This window comes from Mesocricetus auratus, unplaced genomic scaffold (genome assembly GCF_017639785.1).
Source record: "Mesocricetus auratus isolate SY011 unplaced genomic scaffold, BCM_Maur_2.0 Super-Scaffold_4256, whole genome shotgun sequence".
In the NCBI taxonomy this organism is placed as follows: domain Eukaryota; kingdom Metazoa; phylum Chordata; class Mammalia; order Rodentia; family Cricetidae; genus Mesocricetus; species Mesocricetus auratus.
Window position 1 is genome coordinate 71,792,253 of NW_024429182.1, and position 19,318 is coordinate 71,811,570.

General features: G+C 44.5%; 1 protein-coding gene, 1 long non-coding RNA gene and 1 other non-coding gene across 6 annotated transcripts in view; 1 reads left to right on the top strand and 2 right to left on the bottom strand.

The window, feature by feature from the left end:
* The window catches only part of LOC101840415 (Snf2 related CREBBP activator protein), a 46,998-nt gene extending 30,179 nt beyond the window's left edge, over positions 1-16,819 (bottom strand). For 3 of the 4 annotated variants that reach the window (XM_040753861.1, XM_040753868.1, XM_040753851.1), the window contains exons 1-9: positions 16,683-16,819; positions 14,791-14,866; positions 13,199-13,461; positions 10,217-10,468; positions 7,113-7,298; positions 6,540-6,680; positions 2,847-3,069; positions 2,459-2,733; positions 225-318 (exon numbers count right to left, since the gene is read on the bottom strand). In XM_040753861.1, the coding sequence (XP_040609795.1) occupies positions 225-318; positions 2,459-2,733; positions 2,847-3,069; positions 6,540-6,680; positions 7,113-7,298; positions 10,217-10,468; positions 13,199-13,252 (1,225 nt within the window). In that variant the 5' untranslated portion in view covers positions 13,253-13,461; positions 14,791-14,866; positions 16,683-16,819. Of the gene's footprint in view, positions 1-224; positions 319-2,458; positions 2,734-2,846; positions 3,070-6,539; positions 6,681-7,112; positions 7,299-10,216; positions 10,469-13,198; positions 13,462-14,790; positions 14,867-16,398; positions 16,528-16,682 lie in introns of those variants that run through there. The other variant, XM_040753858.1, reaches the window with a different exon arrangement.
* On the bottom strand, positions 833-962 carry LOC121135639. The gene has a single exon (XR_005872739.1). It is a non-coding gene; the product is annotated as a small nucleolar RNA SNORA30/SNORA37 family (small nucleolar RNA).
* On the top strand, positions 16,456-17,253 carry LOC121142890. The gene is made up of 2 exons (XR_005880015.1): positions 16,456-16,568; positions 16,782-17,253. It is a non-coding gene; the product is annotated as an uncharacterized LOC121142890 (long non-coding RNA).
* The last annotated feature ends 2,065 nt before the right edge of the window (positions 17,254-19,318 follow it).

The following is a 19,318-nucleotide window of genomic DNA, read 5'->3' on the forward strand; positions in this document are numbered from 1 at the left end:
CAGGGGTGGAAGGTGAGAGAAACCAAAATACATTATATACATGTATGGAAATGTCAAAGAATAAACCCAATTAATTATAAGAGAGCAGAAAATTGTGACACATGCCCTTAACACTGGCACTTGGAAGCAGACACAAGTGGATCTGAATTCAAGGCTAGCCTGGTCTATAGTCATGGATACATAATAGAAAACAAACAACAAAAAAAAGACAAAACAGGTCTGACCTTCATCTTCATTGGCAGTAAACTCTTCATCATCTTCATCTGGATGCCAATGCTGTTGGTTGCACTGTGTAACAGAGGAAGGTGGAGGATTTACCTGTTCATGAAAGGGTAAAAAGTGGAAGGACTTAACATTTGAGCACGAAGTTGGGGTGTTGCTGCAAAAGCCTTTCATCCTAGCACTGGGAGGCAGAGACAACTCTGTAAGTTCAAGACCAGCCTGGTCTATGTAGTGAGTTCCAGGACAGCCAGAGAGTCAAACAAGTTGGGCATGGAGGCACACACCTTTCATCCCAGCACTTGGGAGGCTGAGGCAGGGGAATCTCTGTGAGTTGAGTCCAGCCTGGTCTACAAGGCAAGTTTCAGGACAGCCAGAGCTATTACACAGAGAAACCCTGCTTCAAAAACCCTAAACAATTATCATAAATAAAAAAGTGAAGGGCGCCGGGCGGTGGTGGCGCATGCCTTTAATCCCAGCACTCGGGAGGCAGAGGCAGGCGGATCTCTGTGAGTTCGAGGCCAGGCTAGACCTCCAAAACAATCAGAGAAACCCTGTCTCGTATTAAAAAAAAAAAAAGTGAAGGGCACAGAGTTCAAGATCAGAAAAGCACTGCTGTTCCCTTGAGTAGCAGTTGCCTCTGGTATAGTATCAGGGCAAGGATGTAATCAAGGGTTTTCTCTCAGCACCAGCTACCAAATCCTGACCCCACTGACTAAGGGAGGACCTGTGAAAAGTGCTAGGAAACAAAGCAGGACCAGGTGTGGCGGCTCATGCCCTCAATTCAAGCAGTCTAGAGGCAGAGCTCTTTGAATTTGAGGTCAGCTGGTCCATATAATGAGTTCCAAGCAAGCCAGAGATAGTGAGGCAATCTCAAAAACAAAATAAAACAAAAGAAGAAAAAGAAAAAATAAAGCAAGGGAGTGAGGGGACCACTGAAATGGCTAAGTGTTATCAGCAAGCTTGATAACCCAATCCCTGGGACTCATGTCCTCTGACCTCTACATGTATACCCACAAACACTAATTTTTTCTTAGGTAGTCTAGTCTACATGAACGCCAGTTCAGCTAGGACCATGTAACACACCCTGTCTCAAAAAATAAATAAAATGAAATTTAAAAGTAAATAAATTAGCTGGGCGGTGGTGGCACACACCTTTAATCCCAGCACTTGGGAGGCAGATCTCTGTAAGTTCGAGACCAGCCTGGTCTACAAGAGCTAGTTCCAGGACAGCCTCCAAAGCCACAGAGAAACCCTGTCTCGAAAAACCAAAAAAAAAAAAAAAAAAGAACACTTCTACTTCCAGCGAACCCAAGTTCAATTCTACTCTTATCAGGTGGCTCACAGCCACTTGTAACTCCATGTCTGGGAATTGGAAGATTCTAACCTCTGTGGGCATCTACACTCACGTATACCTATCCACACAGAGACACACAAACCTACACGTAATTACAACTGAGAGCATATAAAATATTTTGAAACTAACAATAACAGTAATTTTAAAAAGATCATTAACATGCACATGCGTTAAGACCAATGGTGCATAGGTCCAAGAGACTTTTTTTTGAGACAGGGTCGCACTATGTACCTCTTCCTGTCTTATAATTCACTATGGAGATTAAGGTGGCCTCCAAGATCTATTTGCCTGTGCCTCCTGAGTGTTGAGATAAAGGTGTGTGACACTACATATAGCTCCAAGAGATTTTTAAGATGATCATCACAATTCCCAAATACACATTACCTAGCAATTTATATATGCATGTATACATGTACGCTTATACATTTTTGAATGCTTGTGGAAACCAGACTTCATTGTCTGGTGTCTTCCTCAATCACTCTTGAATGAACTTGGTGCTTACTGATTTGGCTAGACTAGTTAGTCAACAAGCCCTAGGATGCTCCTAGCTCTACCTCTGAACACAGACACTCCTGAAAGATACCACTCTAAATCCATTTATGAGGGAAACTGTGGACTGAACTCAAGTACTTTACCAACTAAGCTATCTCTCTAGCCCTCCCCTAGCAAAGTACAATAAATACTCCAGTTGTATTATTAGAAACCTTGCTAACTGCAGGCTGAAACTTGACCCAAGCCATCATTTTCCCTAGCAATGAAACCCCAACTGCCTTCAACCCTGATTTTCAAAACCATGGATCAACCTAAGCCCAGGACTTCAGAGATGAAACTCCCCATCTATTTCCCTTCTAGTCTTCTTTTCTGTACCTCTTCTGTATATACCTCCAAATCCTGAGATGGTTCCTCTTCAACATTTTCTTCAGGCTCATCATGGGCATCACTGTCATGAGAGGAGGGTGTTTGAGAGGGGCTGGAAGGTGCACGCAATAGCTGAGGGGGGAGGGAACGGAGCAGCTCCTCCAGTGGCAGTTCTCCCTCATGTCGCAGCAGTTCAATCTCTCGCCTCTGGGCCTCTGCATCATTGCCTTCCTGCTGCTCTTCAACCTCAATGGTCTCCTCATCATCCTCTTCTTCCTCTTGGGGTTGGAAGTCCCCATCTATAGCAGGAGAACAAGGTCACAAAGTCCACGGGCCCTGCAAGCCACAGGGTGGGTTTTTCAGCTCTGGAAAGGCACTTGGGAAAAGTAACAGGACCAAAGAGCACACACACCTTCATCATCCAGCCGAGAAACTGGGGGTGGAGGACTGGATGCTGCTGAGGAAGAACCAAGACAAGGGGAGGAGCCAGCTTTGCTGGAGGCTAGTGGCTGGTTAAGGCTCTGAGACAGAAGGTCTGAGTACTTCTCAGTTTGTCCCACAATGAAGTCCAGGTGCAGGTCCAAGGCTTTCTTACGTTTTTCTTCAAGCCGGGACTGTTGTTTGAATTGTACCACCTACCATAACCACAAAAGGTATCAGTAATCATATATTCAACTGTTTATCTACTCTAAAAAGCCAAATATTTAGGAATACTACCTTTACAGTAGGCCTTTGGCCTGATCATTCAGAAAGAAAAGCTAAAATTCCTTAAAGGGCTTGTGATTTATACAGCATCTCTAAAGAAACAAACTGAATAAACACAAGAGAGATGGTTATTTAGTATCAAGGAGTTGGAGAAGATTAGCAAATCCATCTGAAGTTGGACCTTTAAAAAAAAAAAAGCAAGCCGGCACTCACTTTAACTCCAGTACTTGGGAGGCAGAGGCTGGTGATCTCTGTAAATTTGAGGCCAGCCTCGTCTACAGAGTGAGTTCCAGAACAGCCATGACTGATTCACAGAGAAACCCTGTCTCAAAACAAAACAAAACAAAACAAAAAAGTAATTGTGTAGTGACTGCACACATATTGAGTCTCAGCAGAGCCAGGCAGATCTGATTTCAAGCCCAGCCTGGTCTATACAGTGAGTTCCAGAACACCCAGGGTTACACAGAAAAACCCTGTCTTGAAAAATCAAATATAAACAAATAAATAAAAATAGAGTATATGGGGCTACCAGTGGAGCTCAGTGGGAAGATACATGCCCAGCATGAACAAAGCCCTAGTTTGGGTAGGCAGAGTATATGTTCTTTAACTACTAACAAGGCAAGCAACAGAAGAAGAAACACCATTTGTGAATGGCCAAGGATGTCAACCAACCTCAAACAAAACAAAAAAAAAAATTTCAAGCTAGCCGGTGATGCTGCACACCTTTAATCCTAGCACTCAGGAAGCACAAGCGGGCAGATCTCTATGAATTATAGAGACCAGTCTGGTCTACAGAGCTAGTTCCAGGATAGCCAGGGATACAGGGAAAAACCCTGTCTTGGAAACAAAATAAACAAAACAAAAAAGGTTGGGGTCAAAACACAATCACCAGAGTACAGACTGAGCAGCACAAGGAAGGCCCTGGGTTAATAAAATTAAAATCATAGATAAAATCATACTCAGGAGGCAGAGGCAGACAAATCTCTGTGATTTGGAGGCCAGCCTGGTCTACAGCCCGAGTTCCGGAACAGCAAGGGCTAGGCAGAGAGACAATATCTCAAAAAACAACAATAAATAAAAACATGAAGCTGATAAAATGGCTTAGTAGGTAAAGGTACTTATTTCCATGACAACCTGAGTTCAACTCCCAGGACCCAGAGTGGGAAACCAACTCCCACAGGTTGTCCTCTGGCCTCCACAAATCAACTATGGCTTATGTGCATATCAGCATATGAATAAATATAATTTAAATAATTTAAATTTTTAAAAAATGGGGCTGGGGACTGGAGAGATGGCTCCATGATTAAGAGCACTTACTACATTTGAAGAGGACTGGAGTTTAATTCTCAGCACCTACATCTGGTAGTTCACAGCTGCCTGTAAGTCTAGCTCCAAATCCAAAACCTCTGACCTACAAGGCCACCAACCTCATGTGCACATCACATACTGACATACAGATATAGATGTAATTTTAAAATTATGAAAATTGGCTCAGCAGTTAAGGAGCACTGTCTGTTCTTCCAGAGGTCCTGAGTTCAATTCCTGGCAACCACATGGTGGCTCACTCTCCACTGGCATGCAGGCAGAAGACTGGATACACAATAAATAAATAATATATATTATATATATGTAAAATCTCAGTTTAAAAATAAAATAATGAAAATAAAAGTCTTTTTAAGATTAGGACTAGAACCGGGTGGTGATGACACACACCTTTATCCCTAGCACTTGGTAGACAGAGGCAGGTGGGTCTCAGCAGTTTGAGGCCAGCCTGGTCTACAAAGCAAGCTTCAGGACAGCTAGGACTGTTGTACAGAGAAACCCTTTCTTGAAATAAACAAAAAAAGATTGGGACTAGGGGTTAAGAGCATGTATTGCTCTTCCTGAGAACCTGAATTTGGTTTCTAACACTTATATGAGGTAGTTCACGATAACCTGTAACTCCATTTTCCAGAGATCCAACTTGCTCTGGCCTCTATGGGTACCTGCATACATGTGGTGCACATAAAACGCATACAGGCACACACATACATAAATAAAACAAACAAATAAATCTTAAAGTTTCTACCTCTAGGCATACTATCAAACACCTTGAACCTTCAACACTCTAGAGGTAGGAGACCTTCATGGCTACCCTGGTTTACACAAGTTCTAGACTAGCCAGAGATAGTGAGACTCTATCTCCAAATAAACTAAAGCCTAGGCAGAGTGGCTGAAGCAGGATTTCTGTAAGTTCAAGGACAGTTTGAGCAACATAAGTTCCAGGCAGTCTAGACTACAGTGAGCCCTTATCTCAAGCACACAAAGAAAGGGAGCAGGTAAGATGGATCCATACCAAGTCTGATGGTCTGAATTCATGGCAGAAACAGAAAATAGACTCCCATAAATTGTCCTGTAATCTTCATGTGTAACATGGTATGTGTCCCCAAACCCAAATACAGACACAATATGTAAATGCTAATAAAAAATTGTCTTATTCCAAATAATTTCAAGCCTAGGTGCTGTTAGATGGCACATTCTCAGAACTCAGGATACTAAAGATGGCTCCATACCAGCACTGGTTACACGGGGAGACCCTGTCTCAAAAAGTATAAAGCTGGGGAAGAACCTGGGCCCTTCCCGCGATGATGTGACAGACTCTGAAATTCCCTCATGGAAGCCCTTGCCCTCCCTGAGGAATGGAGGGGGGAATGGAGTGGGGGTGAGGGGTTGGGAGGATTGGGGGGTGGGTGAGGAGGGGAGGGAGAGGGAACTGAAAGTGACATTAGTAAAAAGTTAAATTAAAAAAAAAGTATAAAGCAAACATTGTAGCCAGGAATGAAAACAGAAGAAAAGATGAATTCAAGACTAAACACCAAGATATTCCTATAATCCAGAACTTGACAGGAAACAGAGGCAAAAGAATTGGCCTCTGTTACATGATGAGTTTGAAGCTAAACTGGTCTACATGAAAGCCTTGCTTCAAAAATAAACAACAAAAAAGGACCTTAGGAAAGCGGGAAGGTCAAGGTTATCTTTAGCTACAAAGCAAATTTGTTACTTGGCACCTGTCTCAAAAACTGGAAAAAAAGCCGGGCGGTGGTGGCGCACGCCTTTAATCCCAGCACTCGGGAGGCAGAGGCAGGCGGATCTCTGTGAATTCGAGGCCAGCCTGGTCTACAGAGCGAGTTCCAGGACAGCCTCCAAAGCCACAGAGAAACCCTGTCTTGAAAAACCAAAAAAAAAAAAAAAAAAAAAAAAAGAATTCCTTGTTCCTTGTGACATTCAGTGGTGGAAAGGTCCAATATATGGGGAAATGGCATAAAGAGCTGGAATTGCAGCGTTTAGTTCCTCAGTAAACTTTGGTCAGTCCTCCCTCTAACCTAGTTCAACCTCACTTTTGTCCAACCTCACTGCTTACCTTTTCCACATTGCTCCAGAACTGCCTAACATCCTTGGCCATGGTAGAAGCAATTCGGCGCAGCTTAGCCTGTTCTTCTCTCCGAGCTCTTTCCTCTTTTTGTCGCTGCTCTTCATGGTGCCTGATTACCATCCGTACCACCTATGGAAAAAAAGGCCCAGTATAAGATCACTCAAGCCCAATCTCCTTATTCACCCAATCAAAGACAAAGGCAATCAAGGGCAAGAAAACCCAGATGTTATAGCGTGCCTCAAAATACAGAAAGCAACAAAAAGGGGTTTATACTTTAGTCTGGTTCCTTTACACCTTTCAAGTAATTCACCCCCTAAAATTTTTTATTTTTTGGGGGGTGGGGGTGGGGGGCAGATGTTCAAGGTAGGGGCTTCTCTGTGTAGCCCTGGCTGTCCTGGAATTTGTTCCATAGACCAGGCTGGCCTCAAACTTACAGATTTGCCTTCTCTGTGTCCCTAATGCTGAGATTAAAAGTGTGTGCCACTGCCACCACCTGACTAACCATTAAGGTTTCAAAAGCAGGCCTGTAAGAATTTGGACAGTACAGCAAACAGGACATACCTTCCGGGCCACACCTCGTTTCCATCGGCGCTCCTGAGCAAAGTCAGCAGAAAGCCACTGCATCTCTTCACAAAGAAAGTCCCAATGGCTTTTAGATCGGGGAGGCTCTGGCACTTTAGGTAGCCTTTTCAATGACCAGAATCCCTCCTTTCGAAGTTCAGCAATCCTAGTTTCAATTTCAGCTTCCTAATGAAGAGTAACGACATTGATCAAGAGTTCATGAACACACAAGACATCTCACTGCCATGGCTAAATTCCTGACCCCTGAATGGACTCTTGTGTTTTATGCTCTTACTAATTCTACAAGGTAGTAAATTCTGTTGGCAGGTGGTGTGGGGAATTATCTGGGAAATCCAATGAGTTTCCTGAGATCATACCGGTAGGAAACAACTGGGAATCAAAAATAGGTCTAGGGAGCAGAGTATGGTGACATATGACTGTATTCTAGACATCTGGAGGTAGAGGGAGGAAGATGTCTTTGAGTTCCAGGCCAACCCATTCTACATAGCAACTTCCAAACCAGTCAGGTCTATATAGTGAGACCCTGTCTCAGAAAACAAAAACAAAAATGAAGACAAAATAAAAAACAAGCAATTAAATGTTGACATCTGATTTCCACATGCAAGCACAAGCACACAAACACCTATATACATAGTACAAATGAAATAGTTATAAAAACTCAAGTCATGTTCTTTCTGTTGGTTCATACAATCTCTCAAAATCCTGAAAAAAGAGAATTGGGAAAAACATATTCCAAGAGTAGTTTCACAGAGAGTGCCTACTTCCTTCTTAACCCTAAAGGAGTTCTTGAGTTTCTCTGTGTAGCCCTGGCTGCCCTGGAACTCACTCTGTAGATCAGGCTGGCCTGGAACTCAGAGATCCACTTGCCTCTGCCTCCCAAGTGCTGGGATTACAGGTGTGCACCACCACTTCCCAGCTCTAAAGTTCTTTATCATTGTTGAAAACCGGGCATTGGTAGCATAGCACTTGAGAAGCAGAGGCAGGTGGAACTCTGTGAATTTGAGGACAGCCTGGTCTACAGAGTAAGTTCCAGAACAGCCTCCAAAACAATAAAAAGAAACCCTGTCTCCAAAAACCAAACCAAGCCGGGCGGTGGTGACGCACGCCTTTAATCCCAGCACTCGGGAGGCAGAGGCAGGTGGATCTCTGTGAGTTCGAGGCCGGGCTGGCCCGACAGCCTCCAAAACAATACAGAGAAACCCTGTCTCATAAAACCAAAAAACAAAACAAAACAAAGAAATAAAAAGGTTACTAGGTAGGCAGAAGGAAATATGGATAATACACTTCCACTGAGCTCCCAGATGGAGCTGCATGCACTTACAGAAAACTTCACAGGCTAAACAGAAATGGGAAAACAAAAAATTTTAATTCCATCACAGTTTACAAAGTACTTCCATGTCTTAATTCCTTTTTTATTTAGATTAGTGGAAGGTTTTTTGCTAATTTGTTTCTGTTTTTTGGCTTTTTGCCTTCTTTGAGACAGCATCTATCTAACTCTGTAGCCCAAGTTGGCTCAAACTTTCCAATCCTGCATCATCACCTCCAGAGTGCTTGGCATACAAATGTGAGCTACCCCATCTATTTTTTGAAAAAATATCTATTTACTTTCTTGGTATTGCAGAGTAAGGTATCTCTGTGTATTTCTGGCTGTCCTGGAACTCACTCTGTAGTCCAGACTGTCGTCAAACTCAAAGAGATTCACCTGCTTCTGTCTCCTGAGTGCTGGGATTCAAGGTATATGCCACTGCCATCCAGCATAATTTTTTTAAAGACACCATTTTATATATATATAGATATAGATATATAGATATATATATAGATAGATAGTTAGGCTGGCCCTGAACTCATGCTCCTTTCTCCACTTCCTAGTGTAGAGATTAAAAGTGAGAGCCACCACACCTTCCTTTAATTTAAGTCTGGTAACAGTGGTTAAGAATTTGCCTAGTATATTCATAAAGGCTTGAGTTCAATCCTCAGAGCAATATAAAGAGAAAACAGAATTTGAGAGTAAACTTAACAGACACTCCTATTCTGAAAAACAAAAATCATGGTGGCGCAGGCCTTTAATCCCAGCATTCGGGAGGCAGAGGCAGGCGGATCTCTGAGTTTGAGGCCAGCCTGGTCTACAGAGCATGTTCAGGACAGCCTCCAAAACAATACAGAGAAACCCTGTCTCGGAAAAATAAAATAAAATAAAATTAAGGTGTAACCCAGTGATAACAACACTTGCCTACAGGTGGAAAAATGGCTGAGTGATTAAGAGCACTTATTCTTGCAGAAGACCTGAGTTTGATACTGACCACCACAGTGGCCCATAACTGTCAGTTCCAGAGGATCAGATGTCCTCTTCTGAACACCAGGAGGACCAGGCATGGATGTAATATATGCATACATGTAGGCAAGCTACTCACATAAACAAAAAAATAAATTAACCTTTAAAAAAGTGAACACTTGCCTAGCATATATGAGACCTCAGTTTAGATGGAAAGAAGGAAGGTTGGTCACTTTCTTTTAATATACATATATATACATAATATATATGTGAGTGGTTTGCCTAGTGCACATGGAGGAAAAGGGGACTGGATTCCCTGCAACTAGGTTATAGACAGCTATAAGCTACCATGTGGGAAGTGGGAATTGAACCTAGATCCTCTGGAAAATTAGTCAGTGCTCTAAACTATAGAGTCATTTCTCCAACCCTCAAAGAAAGGGAAGGAGGGAGAGAGGGGTTGGTTTACTTCAAGCAACATAGTCAAGACAAAGAAGGAGGGCTGGAGAGATGGCTCAGAGGTTAAGAACACTGCCTGTTCTTCCAGAGGTCCTGAGTTCAATTCCCAGCAACCACATGTTGGCTCACAACCATCTGTTATGAGGTCTGGTGCCCTCTTCTGGCATGCAGACATACATGCAGGCAGAACACTGTATACGTAATAAATAAAATCCTTAAAAAAAAAAAAAAAAAGACAAAGAAAGAATCCATACCCTAAACTCATGGCTAAAAACAAAGACAAAAAATACCCATGAGGTAACAGAGTTAAGACAGGCAACTCTCATGAATCTTCATGGGCCTTCCCAATACATACATGTTTAGCTTGTTCTGCGATTTCTGCATGGCTCTTCTCCCACTTTGGGCCCTTGTTGACCAGGTCAGTAGCCTGGGATAAGCTGAACCCCTCCAGAGGAACTGTGGTACCATCTGGTGGGCCTGGAGGTCCATCCAGAGAGGAATCTTGGGCTATATGCTGTGGGGAGATGCCACCTGCCCCACTAGAAGCTGGAGAACTAGATGAGGCAGGGGACACAGGATTGCTGCCTGTCATGCCGTCCGACACCATCTAGAAAAGGAGAAAATGAGAAAAAAGATGCTTAACATTGTGCTAAATGATTTAAGTACATTTTCTTTCTATTCCATTTCACAATAACAACAAAAAAAAACTGTAGAATAAAGTATTACTCTAATTTTTATCAACACAAACACTATTAGTTTGTTTTCTTTTGGGGTGGTTGTAGAGGGAAGGTGTTACAGTTAAAGATAAGGTCTCACTATATAACCTAGTCTGGCCTGGGATTTACAATTCACCTCCTAAGTGCTGGATTATTAATAGGTTAGTGCCACCATACCAGGCTTGGAAATGAAGTTTGTTTTTAACAAAGTAATTAAAATGATGGCCAAATTTCTAGTAGATAGCTGACATGCAAGATATACATGCTGATACACACAAATACCTAAACTCAAGACTGCTACTACATGGCTAGAAGTATAGCTCTCAAAAACAAAAATGTGTTTTACAACACTGCATGATTTCTTTTGTTTTTGTTTTTCGAGACAGTCTCATTACATAGACACAGAGATGGCATGAGTGCTGTGAACAAAAGCATACTATGATTTCAAATTTAAAGATACTTTCAGGGCCGGGCGTTGGTGGCGCACGCCTTTAATCCCAGCACTCGGGAGGCAGAGGCAGGCGGATCTCTGTGAATTCGAGGCCAGCCTGGTCTACAGAGCGAGTTCTAGGACAGCCTCCAAAGCCACAGAGAAACCCTGTCTCGAAAAAACCAAAAAAAAAAAAAAAAAAAAAAAGATACTTTCAGAAGCTTGATTTTTTGTTTTTAGAAACAGGGTTTCTCTGTGAAACATTCCTGGCTGTCCTGGAACTCACTCTATAGACCAGACTGACCTCTAACTCACAGAGATCCACCTGGGATTAAAGGCATGCTCTACCACAGCCAGGGGAACCTTGATTTTACTCACATAAACTAAGAAGCAAGTATGGCAGAGTCACCTATATAATAAATTAGAATTAATTTCAAATAATACAGAAAAAAAGGCCCTGAAACCTCTTCACTGAAAATGCAGAAGATGGAACTGAATGCTGTAAGTAACAAAACATTATTTTACACAGTATTGACTATAAAAGCAATAACTGAAAACAATGTCCCAGCCAGGCAATGGTATCACATGCCCCTTATTCCTAGCACTCAGGAGGCAGCAGAAGGCAGATCTCTGAGTTCTTGAAAAACAAAAAGGCCCACTGAAATATGACAAATGAAATCATTAATGAAATTCACTACAAAACCAACATCTCAGAGTGCCTCTAATTCCTACCCCAGCTAAATGATTCAAGACTACATGTCAAAATTCCCCAGAAGCTAAGAAGAATTCTAAGTATCAAATCCACTGAAGCAATGACAGAGTACTTATCTGAACTGCACAAAGCTCTGCACTTAAATTCAAGAAACATATTTAAAAGCCCAAAGGGATATGGCTCAATAGTAAAGAGTTTGCCTTAGCATGCACAAGGCCCATGCAAAGGCCATCACAACAAATGAACCAACTATCAATTGAGCTACAATCCTAGGTCTACAATCCTAGGATTCAGGAGGCTGCAGTACATAAGGAAACTCCCAACTTCCTTCTCCTTGCTTTTTAGACAGGGTCACGTGTACCTCAGGTGAAACTGGAATTCCCTATGTAGCTGATAATGACCTCAAACTTCTGATCATCCTGCTTCCACCTTTGAAAGTGCTGGGATTACAAGTATGTGTGACCATATACTGTATATACAGTACTGGGAATCAACCCAGGGCCCAACCCTGAGCTAACCCCCTAGCTCCACAAGAAGCCCTGACTTATTAAAAGGGGAAAAAGCCTATTAAATGCAAATGAAGATCTAATTAATTTAAAAAACACTCCACCCCCTGCACTCCACATTCCCACAATACAAGGAAAGAAATAATGCCTCACTTAAGGCTTACCCTGTTCTAGTTCCAAATGAACTTAGAATAGTTTACTCTTAAAAACATTTTGCCAAGTCTCCATTTCCAGGCTAGCCTAATTCAACCACTTTAAGAAAGACCAGCATCTTTTTCTTTTTTTAAAGACAGGGTCTCACTACATAGACCAGACTGGCCTTGATCTCATAGAGATCTGCCTGTCTCTGCCTCTGAGTGCTATGATTAAATGCATGTGCCACCACACCCCTCAAGATCTGTACTCTTGGAAACCAACACTATTATTATATGAAGCAGAAAGTATCTAAAGGCAGGCATGTTAGCACAAGTTTTTAATCCGAGCACTTGGGAAGCAGAGACAAATTGATCCAAAGTCAAGGCCAGTCTGGTCAACAGAGTAAGTTCCAGGAAAGTACACAGAAAAACTCTGTCTTGAAAAAAAACAAATTAAAAAAGGAGGAGGAGTAGGAGGAAGAGGAGAAGAAGAAGAAAGTATTTAACAGGCTTGACATGTTACAGCCCAAACTATCTGAAAACTAAAGAAGTCCAAACTTGCCTGGCAGTGGTGGCGCACGCCTTTAATCCCAGCACTCAGAAGGCAGAGGCAGGTGGATCTCTGTGAGTTTGAGACCAGCCTGCTCTATAAAAGCTAGTTCCAGGCCAGCCTCCAAAGCCACAGAGAAACCCTGTCTCGAAAAACAAAACAAACAAAAAAAAACAAAGAAAGTCCAAATTCAACTACTCAGGTAGGTAGTAAGACCCGCAACACCACTTCTGTCCACAGTTCATTAGTCCACAGAAAATAAGCAACGGAACCCTCCCCACTTTCAAACCTGTGTCTGTAGGATTGGGAGCTGAGGATGAGCAGGGGAGGGGCTGCTCTGCATGGTCCTACTCCCAGGCTCCTTGCTGGATGCCTGAAGAATGACTGGGTTATTATCACCACTGCTGCAGGCCGAGGGGCTGGTGTCCGGCTGCAGGGCATGCTGGGAGCTGGCCTCATTCTGGGCCACCAGCCACCGGGACCTGCCTTCCAGGGCCCGGGGCCCACCAGGGCGTCCCAGCCTCCGCTCAGGTCCACCAACCTCTGGAGCACCTATGGTTGGATAAAAAAAGTAAAAATAAAATTAAAGGCCATTAAAAGAGTTGTTTGTTTTTTGAGACAGATAAGGTCTTACTAACCCATCCAGGCTGGCCTGGGAATAATTATTCTCTTGCCTCAGCCTCCAAAATGCTGATGTTAAGAACTGTTTCTAGGGATAGGGAGGTAGCTCAGTTGATTGAGTACGTACCTAGCACACATAAAACATGGGCTCAATCTCCAACAAAGTATAAAACCAACAGGGAGGAATAAACCATCAATATCAAAGCTTGGGAGGTAAAGGCAGAAAGATCAGAAGTTCATCCCTGGTTACACAGTTAGTGTAAGACCCTGTCCCCATGTTTCTTAGACATTTGCTATGTGTCAAATACTTGGAATTACTTGCTTAGCTAAATTAAGAGGTAGAACATATTTGGAATACTGGGGTGAAGAGGATGGTTTGAATCCAGGCCTTCCAGAACAGCCTCAGTCACATAATGAGAACTCCTTTCAAAAGAAGAGATATGCTAGGCAGTGGTGGCACACACTAGAGGTAGAGGTAGAGGTAGATGGACATCTGTGAGTTCAAGGTCAGCCTGGTCTACAGAGTGAGTTCCAGGACAGGCTACAAACCTACCCAAAAAAACCCTGTCTCAAAAAAAAAAAAAAAAAACCCAACAACAACAAAACAAAACCAAAAACAAAAAAAGAAAGAAAGAAAAAGTCAGGTGTTGGTGGCACACGCCTTTAATCCCAGCACTCGAGGCAGGCGGATCTCTGTGAATTCGAGGCCAGTCTGGTCTACAGATCGAGTTCCAGGACAGCCTCCAAAACAATACAGAGAAACCCTGTCTTGAAAAACCAAAAGAGAAAGAAAGAAAGAAAATAAGAAAGGAAGGAAGGAAGGAAGGAAGGAAGGAAGGAAGGAAGGAAGGAAAATAGCAGGAGAATTTAAATCCAGATAGCCTCATTCCAAAACAGTGAAGAAGCCAGCCAGGCTGGTGACACCAACAGTTAACCCCAGCACAGGGAAACAGAGGCAGGCAGATCTCTGTGAATTTGAGGCCAGTACTGTCAACATAGTGAATTCCAGGACAGCCATGGCTCTCCAAAGACCCAAAAAAGAAAAAACGAACTTCTGAAGAAAATTGTACTCTTAGTAGTCTCCCTGGTAATACTGAGGTTCCATTGTTATACCACCATGGTCAAATCCCCCAAGAAAACACATGCAAAGGTTTGAAGTTTTCCAGACCATAAATTCATAATTAACTTATTCTCTCATTATCTCATACTATTTCTTCATTAATACAAGCACACAAAATTGTATCTGAAAGATGAGCTCACCTGTGTGAGCAGAGACCACACCCCCTGTGAAAGTCTGCACTTCCACGGTGCCTTGCTGTAATGAGGGAAATCACACCTAAAACAGAGAAAGCAGTAGTGAGGAACCAATCCACATTTGTCAATACCTGTCTAAGTGTATTTATACCAGTTTTCTAAGACTTAAAAACACAGCCAAAGCCAATTCACATAATAATGGGAAAAGCTCATGCTTCAGAAAAAAAAAACAAAATAAATTTGGTTAGGCTGAGGCTCAGTTAGGCCTTGGGGGAATGTCTAGAGAAATGTCTCAGCAATTCAGTATTCACTGCTCTTCAGATGTCCTGGGTTTGGTTCCCAGCATCCAGATGGCAGGCAGCTCACAACACCTGTAACTCCAGGTGCAGTGGAGCCAACACCTCTTCTGGCCTGTTCAGACACCTACCATGCATGAGGTGAACACATGGGAATTCACAAATACACGCAAAAGTAAAATAATTACTTTTTTTAAAGTAATGGCAGGTAGGTTATGTTAACACACACCTTTAATCCCAGCACTCGGGAGGCAGAGGCAGGCGGATCTCTGTGAGTTCGAGGACAGCCTGGTCTACAGAGTGAGCTCCAGGACAGTCTCCAAAACAATACAGAGAAAAAGAAAAGAAAAGAAAGAAGAAAAAAGGAAAAAAAATAATGGCAACAAAAGCAAATCGTGTTTTGTATAGAGAATTTCACAGGGTTGTACATTCTGGTTGGATAAGTATAACGGCAGAGAGGAAATGAAACAGAAAGTTTTAAAAGTGGTTTAAATACCAAACACCAAAAAAAACCGAGAGAAACTGTCATTGAGAAGTTCACAAAGCCTGTTGGATGTCTGACTGCCTGCTTGCCTTTTCAGTGAGGACTTAACAGGAATGAGGGTGGAGTCCCCAAAAACAAAAAGCAAATAGTCGGTCACAGAAAAGCATCCTTTGAAATCTTACACACGACGAAACATCCAAAGAACTTTAGTTTTTTAAGCCGACGTAAGTAAGGAAGGCTCCAACCCGAGCTACGTTCCGGAAACAAGCAGGGCTAAACTATACAAGGCCCGGAAGTATTTGCCCGGTTAACTCCTTATCTAGGAGCAGTGCTGCCTAGGTTCACCCTCCTCGTTCCGAGGCCGGGAGGAAGTCCGAATGCGAGATGCCTGAACTCTTGACCCTGGTCTTCATTACCGCCTCCCTAGACCTCTCAGTAGACCGACCAAGCATGACCCCCGACCTCTGCCCAAGCGTTCACGGTAGCCCCGCCCCCGCCCGGCCGCCCACCCCACCCAACGTGCGCGCCAGGCGGGGGGAGGGGCCCGCGCGTGCGCGGCTGGAGGCGGAGTGATCCGGCGGCGCGCACGGCCTGGGGGGGGGTTCCCGCCAGAACCCAAAACCATAGACTGGGTCGCAGGACTCGGAAGTCCGCGCCCGCCGGCGCCCTCACATCAACAGACAGCAAAAGGCTGAGGAAGAAAGGGTTCGAGCGCCAAGCCTTGGTCTCTCCTAAATGGATTATGGTGGGCATGCGCCCGGACTGTTCGTCTCATGCACCCTTTCTTCCCTCTCCCCTGAGGGGAGGCAGGTTGGTGGGCGGGCAGAAGCGCACCTGGGTCCGTCCTCTCGGGGTTTGTTCGCTCACGCACGCGTGCGCAGAAGGGCAGCAGGGCAAGGAAGACGCGCCGAGACCAGATGCCACCCGGCCTGACACCCCCCACTTGGGTCTCCGTGGGCGCGCGCAGGCAGCCCCGCTCGCCGGCCCCAGGGCCCCGGCTGAAGGTGCGCGCGCAGCACCCCGGGAAGGTGGGAAGAGGCACTGGCGGATGCGCGCGCAGTCACCCGTCAGGGGAGGGGGCATGTGCAGCCTCCGCCATCTTGTCTCCCTCTCCTTACCTGCGTCCTCGGGGGCGTGCTCACCACCCCCCCTCCCGCCGAGGAGGGGGGAGGGCCCCCTCTTGGTCGCCGCCTTCACCGCTTTAAATTCCCCTAAAGGCCGCAGCTAGAGCCGCCCCCGTGCTCCCACCGCTTCTAGTCCCGCCACGGAGATGCGATCAGTAAGTTAGAGAAAAAGGAGACGCTACTCCAGCGACCCCGCCGCCGCCGCCGCCGCTCCCGAGGCCTCACCAAAATGGCCGCCGCCTTCTCGGCCGCCACCGCCACTACCACCACTACCACCACCAAGGCTCGTTATCGCTACCGCCGGAGCGGCCCGTCTTCTCGCGATACACAGTAACTGGAGGCTGGAGGGGCGGGTAGGCTCGCGTGCTAGCGTAGGGCTCTTGTCTGGAGCGCAAAGCAAGATGGGAGTTGTAGTCAGTTCCCCGGTTCCATGCCTGCCCAGCACGCTTCGTCGCATCTGAAACCACTGAAACCCGTGCTGCTTTGAAGCTGTACTGTGGGAACATCCTTTGGGAGTTTTTATTTTTGCAGATCAGCCAGTGAAATGAAACAAATAATTTTTGGAGCCTGAGCCTCCAGTTGCTTTTTTTTTTTTTTTTTTTTTTTGGTTTTTTCGAGACAGGGTTTCTCTGTGTCTTTGGAGGCTGTCCTGGAACTCGCTCTGTAGACCAGGCTGGCCTCGAACTCACAGAGATCCGCCTGCCTCTGCCTCCCGAGTGCTGGGATTAAAGGCGTGCGCCACCAACGCCCGGCTTGTTTTTGTTTTTTTGTTTTGTTTTGTTTTGTTTTTTTTGGTTTTTTGAGACAGGGTTTCCCTGTGGCTTTGGAGGCTGTCCTGGAACTCGCTCGGTAGACCAGGCTGGTCTCGAACTCACAGTGATCCGCCTGCCTCTGCCTCCCAAGTGCTGGGATTAAAGGCGTGCACCACCAACGCCCGGCTTGTTTTTGTTTTTTTAAAGATAAGGTCTCATTATTGTAGCTGTGGCTAACCTGGACTCGATATATCGATCCAGCTAACCTTAAACTCAACAGGGATGCTCCTGCCTCTGCCTAGTACTAACGGTGTGCGCCACCACTACCAGCTGCAGTCGACTTTGTAGCATTGGTTGCCCAAGACCTCCCCCCAACAAACATCTGTGCAATCAGTGTGCAGGTTTTCCACATTAAGGGCCCTTTTTGAGAGACTGGGAAAGTGGCCCAGCAACTAAAAATATTGACTGCTTCCTCTTCCAGAGGACCCAGGCTCTATTTCCAGCGCTCATAACCATCTGCAACTCCAGTTCCAGGGAATCGACACCCTCTTCTGACCTTAGAGGGCACTGCACGGACATGGTACACAGACATACAAGTAAAATAACCATATACATCAATACAAATCCTCTAAAAAATCTTGGAGAATCTGATACTCCTTTCCCATTTTAAGGACCTGTTTATTGTTAGCAACAGTTCCAAGAAAAATCTTGAGCCCTTGGTTACATAGCAAGACCCTGCCCCAAAACATAACAAATAAATCAGAGACGGATATGGGAGAAGCAATGTGGACAGTGGAGAAATGGCAGTTGAATAAATAGACTGAAAAAAATATTCTTTACAGCTAGGTGTGGAGTTGTATGCCTATAAGGTAGATACTGGTAGAGGCCAGCCTGGGCTGTTGCATACTCGGTATGTACACACACACACCTAATTAATATTCTAAAGTTCAAGATTATTCTATCTTTAAAAAGACACTGGGCGCCGGGCGTTGGTGGCGCACGCCTTTAATCCCAGCACTTGGGAGGCAGAGGCAGGCGGATCTCTGTGAGTTCGAGGCCAGCCTGGTCTACAGAGCGAGTTCCAGGACAGGCTCCAAAACAATATAGAGAAACCCTGTCTCAAAAAACAAAAACAAAACGGAAAAAAAAAATCCCCTGACTGAAAAAGACACATATGACGGGCGTCAGTGGCGCATGCCTTTAATCCCAGCACTCGGGAGGCAGAGGCAGGTGGATCTCTGTGAGTCCGAGACCAGCCTGGTCTACAGAGCGAGTTCCAGGCCAGCCTCCAAAGCCACAGAGAAACCCTGTCTCGAAAAAAAAAAAAAAAAAAAAAAAAAAAAGACATGTATATAGTCTTGCAGTAAGTATATGTTTGCTTTTTTTCAAGTTAGGACTTTTTAAAAAAGTTTTGTGGGTTTAGTTTTGAATAAATTATAGAGGTGGGCCTGGAGAGATGGTTTAGTGGTTAAGACTGGCTGCTCTTCCAAAGAACCTGGGGTTTGATTCCCAGCACCTACATGGAAGCTCCTAACAGTCTCTAACTTCAGTCTTAGGGATCTAACATCCTCTTCTGATACACAGACATACAGTCAGGCAAATACTCCCAAAATAAAAATACAATCTCAAATACAGAGGTAATGTTTTTTTTTATAAAAGTAAAGTCTAGTGTGAATTATCAGCAAAAACCTTCCCCACTGCCATGCAACAGTGGTGCGCACCTTTTATCCCAGCAGAGGCAGGAGGATCCCTGTGACTTTGAGGTCAGCCTGGTCTATAAAGAGTTCTAGAACAGCCAAAACTGTTACACAGAGAAACCCTGTCTCAAAAACAAACCAAAAAACCTTCCCCACATGTTCTCAGTGCCCTTTACACTTT